Source organism: Corapipo altera, unplaced genomic scaffold (assembly GCF_003945725.1).
Source record: "Corapipo altera isolate COAL_440 unplaced genomic scaffold, ASM394572v1 0, whole genome shotgun sequence".
NCBI lineage: Eukaryota > Metazoa > Chordata > Aves > Passeriformes > Pipridae > Corapipo > Corapipo altera.
The window spans coordinates 87,329,570-87,342,181 of record NW_020884872.1 but is presented as its reverse complement, the minus strand read 5'-3'; the positions used below and the strand labels follow the sequence as shown (position 1 = coordinate 87,342,181).

Sequence of the window (12,612 nt, the reverse complement as noted above, 5' to 3'; positions counted from 1 at the left end):
CTACTGCTACTACTACTTTCTATGGTGGTTCTGTGTGAGTTATTACCTACTGCACATAACATTTCCGAGACAATCTTCTGTGCAGTCTCTGAACAAGCCTTCCCTGTTTGCCTTCTCCTGTACAGCTTTGCCTGAGGATACTGTGTCACATCAGAGAGGAGGAAAAATCCTGAGGCTCTCTCTCATTACAGAATAATCTCTATTAGCATTTCATTGTTTAATCCAAAGAAACAAGAACCAAAAAAGGAGTCTTTGAGCTCAAAAACACAACTGAGTTGCTGCAGTGTAATAGTTTTCAAGCATCAACTCAGTCATAGCAGCAAAAGGGCAGAGTTCTTTTGGTCCCCCCTCTATTATTAAGTAACTTAAAATAAATCTCTTGCTGAAGTTCAAGCTGGTACATTTTAACTTGTCTTCATCACAACTTTCAGGCTGAGTACCAAGGATGGACTGACACATGACTTTTCTCAATCCACAGTATCTTGTTCGCACCTCTGTGTGATACCTTTTGTTGTCAAGGAGGTGTGACCTTCTGGTTTAAGATGTGTACATGACCTTAAGAATCTGCTGCAGGACACCAAGATTTCAGTGAAGTCACAGATAAAAGAGGCTAGGAGCGCAGATGGAATCAATTCCATTGCCTATCATTTTATTAGCAGAAATGTTAAGAACATGCCCTGATCTTCCCAAGCACGTCAGGGCCTCATTGCTCTTGCAAAGTTAGAACACACAGCAATGTCAAGCAGGAGTTCAGACTAAAGAGGATTCAGACCAAACAGATGAAAGCAACCCCAGAATACAATGTCTAGAAGATGAGAGAGTATCCTGAGAGGCAAATGACTTTTTCAAGGTCATACACTGATAAGAGGTAGGGCTGAGAGTTAACCCAGGGCTCTCAAATCCTGACCCAGTGTTCTAACCTTTAACAGTGTTGCCTCCATCTTTCAACTGAGTAATTCCCAACAGAAAGATGGGGAAATGATTGGGTGCAAAAGCTTTTTTCGTGCCAATTTTAGCATTGAATTTTCTGCCATCATCTACCAAAATGGCTTGGGATGCAGGGCTGTTTTTAAAAGCAGGACATGGTTACTTGGGATTGAACGCAGTCAGGTAAAATGGAACTTCAATATCATCTAAAACTTCTTTCTGGTGAGAGTCCCTGCAATGCAGAATAGTTTCCTAGGGAAGTACTGGGGCTTCTTGTTTAGGACATTTTAAGTCAGACTGAATAAATTTCTAGAAAAGAAGTTTGTGAAAACTGATTCTGCATCAAGATTTGCCCTTTTTTTGATTTTTTTTTTTAATTTCTAAGAATCCTTGGTGCAAAGGCCTTGAATTTAGCCTGCAATATGTGGTTACATGGCCTCTGTGGGAGAAAGAAACAGTAACTATTTCATTGAGCAATGACCAGAAAATATAGGAAAAAGCACCGTGGCAGTAGTGAACTTAAGATGTGATTATTCAGATAGATTTCAATACTGGAATGGGGTCTGACTTGCTCTTAATCTCCCAGTGTATCTGGGACAACACACTGATAGAGGTTTTTCAATAAAGATTGCAAATGAATAGTCTGCTGATAAGGGCATGAGATACAGTATGGATTTGCATGGATCACCTTGCTATTGTCCCATTCTTGGGTTTTCATCTGTGTGTGGATTAGCTCATAGGATGGCTCCATTGCATCCACGTCTGGTTTGGGGTAGCCGGGGATGACGTTGTGTAGCTGGAACCCAAAGGTGAGCAGCCAACTGTTGACATCTGGAAGGGAAGAGAAGCATAAATAAGATTATCTGATCTCTGAAACAGGATTGCCCAGGAGAAGGCCCAGATGAGAACCCCATGGCGGTTGGCACTGTAGCAGGCTGGCCAAAACGATGAGTGTTTACTTTGTGTGAAGAGTACAAATATTAATGGTCCTTGAAAGAGCTGTGTGCCAAAAGCTGGGCTTTCCACCTCCAACCAGAGCCAAATTCTGCACTTTCCCAGCTCTGAAACAGAAGCGTTGGCAGTGAGCAAATGGCCCAAATCAAAGCCAACTCCATGTCTGCCCTTCACGAGCAAGAATCAGGCACTGCTCAAAGGTATGCAGGAGAAGTGCGGGACTAGCAATACATTTGGAGGCTGAGATGCTCCATCTGAATGGAAAATGTTATCAAGTCCTAAAGTAAGTTCTGAACTCCTCACTCACAATACTTCTCTCACTGAGGACTCTCAAAGGGCCTGCAGGCTGAAGACTAAATTTAGAGCTGTGTGAGCCAGAATAGCAGGACATCCTGGATGGACAGCACAGGCATTTAGCAGGTGCTCATGCAAGAGGTTCTGGACATGTCTTTTGCTTTTTCCATGGTATTTCCACCTCAGTCCTGAGTTTCCTGGCATTTTTCAAAAGAAAGTGCAGTTTAAGTATTAAACCAGTGTAAAGTCACATGTCATCTCTTACAGTGACATTTACAGTCAGCCTGCAAGGTAAATTATAGTGAAAAGAAGTGTACAAATACAAGACTACTTTGCTTGGGTACTTTTTAGAAACCTCTTAAAAGAAGTCCATAGATGGTGAGAAAACTGCTGGCTGCTAGTGGTAAACTATTGTCTTGTGCAAAAGAAGGACCACTGGCACTAAAGGGTACATGATGGAAAAGCCATTTGGGACACCATTCCTGCACTTAGTTGCCAGTAGATTACAAAGTCTTCCTTGATTTTTGAGTGCACAGCTATTAGGAATAGCAGCTGAAAGTTAATCCATTGGAGGAAATAATGATGAGGTTGAGTAACTCCCAGATCTGCTTGGGATCAGCATCACTTCCCCCTTAACTTCAGAGTGTTTCATGATCTCACCTTGTTTGCCTTCACTGAACTCCAGAGGACACACCTGCTACAGTCCCTGAGCAATATGATGTGCATTTGGCACACAAATAGCAATTGCAAGAAAAACAAAGGTATGAAGGTAAAGTTTAACTAATATCAGCTCCCAGGAGTTGTAGGTGTTTGGATGTAACTGGAATTGTGTTGGTGATTGCTCTGCTTCAAGCTGGCAGTGCAAGGGGCTTGATTTTCATTTTGCTAAACTCAATAAGCGTTGTTGAAACAATCTGAAGAAGGAATCAATTTAAATAATCAAATATGCATCTCTGAATATTTTTTTCTCTATTCCCATGAGCCTAAATGAATGTTTTGAAGAACCGGTTGGAAAAGAAATTATGGATGCTAGTGGCAAATAAGGCACTTCCAGATGACTGGAGAATCAGGAGCCAAACAAACACACTATCTGTTGCTTGTTTTCCTACAGGCTAAAATGTTGCGATTGGGCAGATATCCAAAAAGCCCTTGCGACAATCCATGTGGAAGGGGGAGGATTTCTGCAATAAAAACACTTCTGTTCACTCAATGTACAGATTGTTTTTGGAGTGTCTTTGAAACAGAGAGGCTGGGGGGGAGGAAAGAAATGAAAAGGCTCATTTAATTATTTTGTTGCTTAGCACTAAGCCAGCCTGCTTCCAAATTCTTCTCATCTCAAATGAAGACCTTTGATGTACATATTGTGGACCAGGTGGTCAGGAGAACAAAGTAAAACCGTGAAGGTCAGCACTGGAGCAGGAACCATTTCCCAAGCACTTCAAAAATGTGAAAAATAATACAGAGCATGGATGCTGAACTGTTGAAAAATATGTAACATGTCTGGAAATATCCAAGACAGGGGTTTTTTTGATACTTCTCAGAAAGCTGACTTTCAACACATTTGCAAACAGGAGTTTTTTCTTTTCGGGAAGAGGTGTTCGAATACCCAGAATACAAAAAAAAAAAGCCCCGCCAAAATCATAGGAGGAAGATGTGGAGCTGAGAAAACAGAGGGGAAAATACTAATTTGCCAAGAGGCAGTGACAACTTTTTTGACAGAAAAGTACATTTCACATCACATAGGTTTTTTTCAGCTACAGTAACCCTGCCAACACATTTCAAAGTAAATTCATTTGAGGGCAAAGAAAAAGGGTGCTTAATGTAGACACATGTAATGGAAATGTCAGTTCAATCCATCAAGATTGCTGAAGCTGGTAGCAAAGCTCTGCACCATGAAGTGTACAATCACTAAAATATTCATGTTTAACAATGGGCCTCTCAAAACACAAATACCTGCTTCTCCTGCTCTCTCCTCCGCATGCCTCCAATTTGTATCTACAAGCTCGGAGACCTCATCAGTGCAAACAAAAGCACGTGTTAGTCCCCCATGTCCTGGGCACTGATCTCCCCTAAGGACAGCAGATCCCAGGGTAGGAATGTGGAGGGACAGAAAGTGCCAAAATCTGGGCAGATTTGGTTGTGATGACAAGGGCACTCTCATCATGGGTCCTGCCCACAAGGTGACTGAAAGCTTGAGCAGAAAGAAATGCTGGGGCAGCAGCTTTGTGTCACAGCACTCAGCCCATAGCATGGCCTGCTTCTTCCACGCACTGGGAGAGGAGAAACTTAAAATATGTATTTGGGCTCTATATTCTTGTAAAAGTAAAAAACAGAACTTATAAGACCATGGAAAAAGTTATTTGGTGCATATAAAATATTAGTGTATCAGATTTGAACATCTTGATTTTATTGTCAGAGCTGTGTGGGAAGCTATGCACCTGTTCTAAGACAGGGTTAAAAAAAATAAATTTTGTCCTGTCTTAATTTGAGCAGGAAAACAAAATTCTGTTATTATGTCACAAAGCAACAGTTCAAAAACTGTATCAGTTCAACAATTTCAAATTAACTTCCATTTTAGTTTTGACTCCTTAATTTTTCTTTTCCAGTTTTCAGTCATTAGCTTACACTTAACTTGAAAAGGTTGAAAACCCAAAAGGAATTCTTATTTTAGGTTATTTTGGAATTTGTCATTTAGACAATTTTGAGAGCTGTTTACAACATTTTTGCTGAGAAATTTCTCAAGCTCAACCCTCTCCCATAAACAAATTCAGTTTTGACGAATGAGCATTTTCTGATAGGAAAAGTTATCTTGAGGTATTCGCTGCCAGCCTTAATTATCAGAGTGAGGCCAACACACAGGTTCTTAGCCTGTATCTTTTGACATATTTTCCTTCCCTTGTGGCATCATCTTCTCAGCTCTGGAGAAAACAGCTTTTCATTAAAAAACCCACAATATAATCCTTACGTTTATTGCAGAAGAACCTGAAAACATGAATCCTAATGGCTAGAAAAACAAGCAGAATAGAACCTAGGATTTTTACTTTGCAATATTTATTTGCCATTAAGCCAATTTCATAACTCAGGGGAACGCAGTTATTGTTTAATATGGAAAAGTTGTGATAGATGCAGCAGGAGCATTTAAAAATTAATTCTATCTCAAGAAGTATGTACATTTAGTTTGTGATTGTGGTACTGGGTTTTTCAAAGGGAAGTATCTAGAAAAGAGTCCCACCAAAACAGTTGTCTTTAAAATTGCTACCAGTGTTGCAGACAGTATGAAACTAGTATGAAACTGGATTTAAAGGGGGAAAGGACTAGAGATAATCCTGGGGGCAGCACACCAATGCTAGAGGGATGGAAGGCTAGTGAGGTCATTCAGCTTGCTATCAGTACAGGTAGGTGATGATAGACGGAAATGAAAGTCTGTCCAGGTGTCCAAGAAGGCCAATGACATCCTGGCTGTATCAGAAATAATGTTTCCAGCAGGACCAGGGCAGTGACTGTTCCCATGAACTTAAGTAACTGTTAAGGCCACACTTCTGATCCTGTGTTCACTTTCATGACAAGAAAGACATTGAGGTGCTGGAGCATGTCCCGAGAAGGGCAACGGAGCTGGGGAAGGGTCTGGAGCCCAAGTCTGATGAAGGAAGGTTGCAGTGAGGTGGGGATCAGTCTCTTCTCCCAGGTAACAAGAACAGGACAAGAGAAAATGGCCTCAAGTTGTGCCACGGGAGGTTTAGATTGGATGTTGGGGAAAATTTCTTCACAGAAAGGATTGTCAAGCACTGGAAGAGGCTGCCTAGAGCAGTGGTGGAACCACCATACCAAGACGGATTTAAAAGATGTGCAGATGTGGCACTTGAGTACATGGTTTAGTGGTAGACTTGGTGGTCAGAATGACCCAAACATACATAGAGCTCATATTACTGCCATTTTACAAAGTCCCAGGGGAAGCAGTTCAGAGATTATGTCAAGCTGTTGGGTAGGTGTGCCCCAAAATCTGGCCTTTAAGCCTAAAGCATCTGCTTTTTTTTTGTAGAATCTGTTAATTCTGTGGGGCAGATTAACTTTGAACTACATAGTTAGCAGTGTTGTAGTCATGTAACCACTCTGAAATGGTTGACTGTAATGAAAGGTTTAAGTTACTTTGCCATTCTGCTAGAACAAATCTGTATGTCATATGTCATTTGTTTAGTTGCAAATAAATCTCTAGGCAAAACTACGTAAACAGAGCTGCCCCTCTACAAAGAGAAACGTTATCAGGACATTAATTGGTAGCTAACCTTGGGATATCTGAGGGGATGAAAACCTGGAAACAAAATAAAAAGAACAAACACTAAAGATGAGAAAAGGAAAAAGGTTTGGGAATTACAATTTCCATCTATGCTAATGAATTAAACATACCCTGGACATAGGGGTAAACTGCAAGCTAAAACTTATGTCCATTTTATTAAAGATTGGAAAACCTCCTGATCAGGACACTGAGAGAGGAGATACGTATTGCACTGGTTTTGATAGGATAGGATAGGATAAATTTCTTTATAGTAGCTACTATGGGTCTGTGTTTTGGATTTGTGCTGGAAGTGATGTTGATAACACAGGGATGGTTTCATTATTACTGAGCAGTGCTTACACAGACTAAAGGCCTTTTCTGCTCCTCACCCCACCCCTCCAGCAAGGAGGCTGGGGGTGCACAAGGAGGCTGGGAGGGGACAGTGGATCCCAACTGACTCAAGGGACATCCCAGACCACCATGTGGCATCATGCTCAGCATGATGTAAGACTGGGAGAAGCAGATAGAAGGAGAGGACATTCAGAGTGATGGTGTTTGTCTTAACCAAGTCACCCTTATGTGTGATGGAGCCCTTTGTCCTTGGGATGGCTGAACATCTGCCTGCCCATAGGAAGTGATGAAGGAATTCCTTGTTTTGCTTTGCTTGCACAAGTAGCTTTTGCTTTTCCTGTTCAACTGTCTTTATCTCAGCCCACGAGTTTTCTCACTTTTTCAGTTCTCTCCCTCATCCCACCTCGGGGTGTTGTGTGGGGCTTAGTTCCTTCTGAGGTTAAACCATGACACCTATTCACTGATGGCAAGGTTGAGAAAATGTTAATTAATTTAAATGTCTTACCTGTCATGTAACATTTGATATCCTGAGAGTTGCTAATGGGGTTGTTGTTTTTGAACATATACAGGTTGAAAGGCATTATATTATTGCTACTCAGATGCTTCCACATATCATGGTCTGGACTTGTCCACCGACCCGCTAGCACATCATAGTCTCTCCGTCCCATGTGGATAAGCTTTGTGAGGGGGTCATACAGTCCTCCATGGTAGCCAATGATGATCTGGAAGTTGGGATTGGTGTCCATATAGATCTCCCCATATGCTGTGTACAGTATCTGCTTGATCATTAAACCAGTCCCGCTGAAAACAGCCAAAGGAGTGCCAATGTTATCGCAGGCTATGTAGAATTCATCACCGCTGCTGAGCTCCATTGCAAAGAGGTGGCCTTGGAGGTCATAGTAAAGGGAGGTGATCTCAGAACTTGAGTGGTTGTACAGATGGGTGACCTTGGTTGGGTTGGTCAGATCTGCATAGAAGAACTGCAAGTGATGACCATGGCTGGTTTTGCTGGAGACTCTCCTCCCTAGGCCATCATAGCGGTACTTCACACTCCACCCACTAACTTTATTGTAGGCTTTGATGAGCAGGCCAGCTGAATTGTACTCAAAAATATCATTGCCCCTTTGCTTCAGGAAGCCATCTTCATCCATTTTGTACTGCACATCCCCCAGTCTAGTAATTCTATCCCTGAGGTCATACCTGAGCGGTGTAAGGCGGGCACTATTCCCCGGACTCAACAAATGGAGGTTTCCATTTAGGTCATAGCTGTAACGCCAGAGTGGTTTGTCATTGATAGACACTGTCTGCAACTGGCCATCAGCATCATATTCATATGAGTACCTAGTTGTGTTTGCATAAGGGCCAACCTTCAGCTCTTTCTTAACCACTCTTCCCATGTTGTCGTACTGCACAGTCATCCAGTACATGAGAGACCGGAATATCTCATACTGGACCTCCTTCATTCTGCCATAGGCATCAAAATGTTTAGTATGAGTCATGACAGCAGTGGTGATAATCTGGTTGATATCATAGTAAATTACTCCAAATTTACCAAATTGCTCAGTTTTGCCTGACACGTCATCATACCTGTAGAGATCAATAGGTAAAGGTGTCTCGTTGATGACTGCTTGCATGCTGGTCACCCGAAAGCTGTTGTCATAATTGTAGTCAAAGCGTGCATTCACCATGCCTTCCTCAGTGAAGCGGAAAATCTGTCGATCAATGAGAGGCCCTATTTGTCTGTACCTGATTGTACAGGTGAACCCTTCATTCTGCAAGTTGATGGTCTTCAGCATGCCAGCAGTTTCATCGTAAGTGAAACTGATCTTTGTGGTGTCATAGAGCATCTCAGCTAACTTGGACAATTTTCCGTACTTGTAGATGACACGTCTCCCTGTGCCCAAGTACAAAGTGTGGAGGAGCTGCTCATCCTCTGTGAAATCCTGAATAACCGAGGCGTTGCCTTCTGGTGGTCGGTAAATGTTCCTGTAGTAGCCAATGGAACGAATGGTTTCTAAAGTCTGACGCGCAACATTGGGCATGGTCACCGATGACAACCGGTCATTCTTGTCAAACTCAAAGATGTACTGTCTCTGGCTGTGAAGGAGCAGCACCATGGACTGGATGGGAAGAAGGAAAGTACAGATTATATTCCCAGGTTTTGAGCAAAATTATACTCTCACAAAACCTGTAAGATTCTTCAGTCCAAAGAGCAGGGCAATTGAGACAAATCGCTGCACCCATAGAATTAAACAGTGAGAGGCAAGCAGCTGCAGAGCACATCAAGTATCCCTAAGCAGGAGTGGGTCAGAGAAAGAAGCAGTCAATGCAGTGAGGAAGGTCTAAGTTCAGAATGCTCAGTAGTTCAAATCAATACCCTGTAACTGACTGTCTCTACCCAAATTCCCTGTGCCAATAACTTTTACAGACTAAATAAATAAAATCGGTAGACCTACTTAAACATGCTTGAAAAAGTATCCCCCAACACCTTCCAATGCTGAATTAATTCATTGTGTCACGTTATCCTCTGTTATTCTCTTACTCCCAACTTCTGTGTGCATGCTTATTTGTTCTGGGATTTTTTTGAATGTAACAAAAAATCCACATAGGTTGCATAATACAAGGAGTAAGTCAATACTTTTTCCTTTTTTAAAAATATGGTACTACAGTTTCCTTAAACTGTTTTAGAGATGGATGCTATAAAAAAATCAGGAATAAAAAATTCCAGTCCCAGGTATATAGCATATGGATCTATAGGTCACTGGGCAGGGTAACAATTAATGGTAATACCCAGAAAAATTAAGTCCCACACGAATCTACAGAATGAAGACCGCAGGACACACTGTAAAGTGTGCTACAACAGTGTGGTTGGATTTATGCCTTGCACTTTTTAATGACATGTATTTCCTATAAAGCAGGAATGGCCCGCATGAAGAACGCAGGATGTCAGACTATATGGGTTGTTTTCACATGGAAAACCCCAGTAGAAATTTCTACTATTCACTCTGATGACATTACCTGAATATATTTTATATTGCAGTTAACTCAACAAATGAAAATTGTGCTTAAAAAAGATGTGAAGGAGTGCAGCTGAACTGATGCCAAAGGAGTAAAGCCCAAGTGCTTCAAAGGCACTGTCTCTGAGTGGTAAGAGGATTCTTACCTTCTCCAAGTAAGTGTAGCTCCATGATTTGCCATCAGCAAAGATCCTGGATGTAATTCTGCCAGACTGGTCATACTCCATCCTTTCTGACATTGTGCCCCTCTGAATCCCCGCAATGTGTCCTCCTGGGGAATAGGTGACATTGACCCCATTCAGTCTGCTGCTTGGTGACCAGAGACTGGGCCTCCCTGCCTGGTCGTAGAGGATGCGGAGTGTGAACTTGCGGTGGTCATCATAGATTTTCTCTGTCCTTGTCACACGATCAAAGTCGAGAGACAGCAGGTTTCTGTTGTGAACCTACAGGAAACAGATAGAGAATTAGGAAGCTGGAAACAGTTTAAGTTAGAAAGACAGCCTTGTTTCACCAAATGCCTCTTTACACCACACTAGAGAGTATCCAGCAGTTCACTGCCTTTGGATAAGAGGCAATTTTTAAAGCAAAGGGTTGTCCTAACATTGCTTCTGTTGACTTCAGTGAAGAAAGAGGCATAAGAATGGTACTTTTGAAACACCACCACAGTGAATGAATACTGCCCATATCCCAAACCTAGGTTTAAGACTGCTACAGCAGATGGAACCTACAGAACATAGAATGACAATTTGTTGCAAGGAATATCTGCAAGGTACTCTGCTTATCAATCCTAGGATACAGTGTCTTTTGCTTTCACACATATCAAAAACGAACACTTGTAGAAAAGAGATGGATGTTGCGTCAACATAGTGGAAAACAGAGTTTTTCTTTGAGTTCACTGCAGGCATTGGAAGTTAAGCCTTTCCCCTGAGATGAAATGAGCTGTGTCACCAGGTGAAGGAGCTACAAGAAGAAGTGAACAGGCTTTGTAGTATTCAGGCAAATGAGTAAGAGAGAGACCAATTATTTTCAGAGACGCTACAGTCTCAAGAATCTCGGGACTCTCGAATCTCCACTGTAGTGGAGAAGAAGGTAGACTCAGAACCCTGCAGGGTAATTAGTCAACGGACTGTTAGTCAAGGGTTTGGTAAACATGAGGGCTGGAAGTGGGTCACTGAACATAACAGGAGAAAGGTTCCTCCTCCTCGAAATTTGACAGGTAGGACTGGTACCTTCTACAACAGGTAAGAGGCTCTGGAACTAGAAGGCAAGACAACTGATGAGGTGGGAGAAGATTCTTGTGGGGTAACAGGGCATCCTAAAATAACACCACCCGTACCCCACATCAAGACTTCGTTGGTTAACAGGAAGAGTAGTTGTAATAGGAGACTCCTATTACAAGAAGTTTCCTTAAAGCAAGTTTGCAGACAATACAAAACTGGAAGAAGCTGTTGACTCCCTCAAAGGCAGGGATGCCCTGCAAAGAGACCTTGACAATTTAGAGGACTGCGCAGTCACCAACCATACAAAGTTCACTGGGGAAAAGTGCTGGATTCTACACCTGGGATGGAGCAACCCTGGATGTTCGTACAGGCTGGGGAATGAGATGCTGGAAAGCAGTGCTGGGAAAGGAACCTGGGTGTCCTGGTCTACAGCAAGTTGAATATGAGTCAGCAGTGCCCTGGTAGCCAGGAGGGCCAATCGTGTCTTGGGGCGCATCAGGAAAAGCATCCCCAACTGGTCAAGGGAGGGGACTGTCCTGCTCTGTTCTGCACTGGTGTGGCCTCACCTTGAATATTGTGTGCAGTTTTGGGTGTCACAAGATAAGAAAAATATTAAGCTATTGGAGAGCAACCAAAGGAGGGCAATGAAGATGTTGAAGTGCCTTGAGGGGAAGCCATATGAGGAGTGGCTGAGGTCGCTTGATCTGTTCAGCCTGGAGAAGAGGAGATTGAGGGGAGACCTCATTGCAGTCTACAACTTCCTCGTGAGGGGAAGCGGAGGGTCAGGCACTGATCTGTGGTGACCAGTGACAGGACCCAAGGGGATGGACTGAAGTTGTGCCAGGGGAGGTTTAGGTTGGATATTAGGAAAGGTTCTAAACCCAGAGGGCGTTTGGGTGCTGGAACAGGTTCCCCAGGGAAATGGTCACAGCATAAAGCCTGACAGAGTTCAAGAAGCATTTGGATGATACTCTCAGACACATGGTGTGACTCTTGGGGATGGTCCTGTGCAGGGCCAGGAGTTGGACTCAGTTACCCTTGCGGGTCCCTTCCAACTCAGCATATTCTGTGATTTTGTGAAATATGGAGGCCTTGACCACTGTAGATTTTGCACAGAGCAGCAACTTTGCTGTAAGAACTGGAGTTTTAACTTCACTGTCCTGGGGTTATTCAGAGTGGCATAATTATACTCCTCATACCTCCAGTGTCTCTGCATTTCCAAAGATCAAAGGTATCTACTTCAAAGGTAGGAACAGGAATATATTTTGGTTCATGGATTGTGGTGCACAGCAATACAAAAAGGAGCTGACAAAACAACTCACGTTTAGCCACGTGTGCAAGGAGACTTACAAAGCCACATCACAACAGCAGCAAAGTACTGAGCAAGTATGAAAAGCAACATTCCCAGTATGAGCTTGCCAGTGAAGATAGCTCTTTCTCCATCTCACCACTTCTAAACCTCTTTCAGCTGGTGAACCTCTCTTTTCTAGAAAGGTGCAGATTCTTCTTGGATGAGTTTTTCAAACTCTAAAGAGCTGACTTAAGTCTCCAGTGCCCTTTGCAGTCCTTCAGCTGC

At 42.7% G+C, this 12,612-nt stretch overlaps 1 protein-coding gene across 10 annotated transcripts in view; it reads right to left on the bottom strand.

Annotated features, from left to right (window-relative positions):
* Positions 1 to 12,612, bottom strand: part of TENM4 (teneurin transmembrane protein 4) — a 599,346-nt gene that overhangs the window by 11,002 nt on the left and 575,732 nt on the right. For all 10 annotated transcript variants that reach the window (XM_027664342.1, XM_027664505.1, XM_027664591.1 and 7 more), the window contains 3 exons: positions 9,963 to 10,259; positions 7,305 to 8,919; positions 1,616 to 1,758 (listed from right to left, as the gene is read on the bottom strand). In XM_027664342.1, coding sequence (XP_027520143.1) covers positions 1,616 to 1,758; positions 7,305 to 8,919; positions 9,963 to 10,259 — 2,055 coding nt within the window. The remainder of the gene's footprint in view (positions 1 to 1,615; positions 1,759 to 7,304; positions 8,920 to 9,962; positions 10,260 to 12,612) is intronic.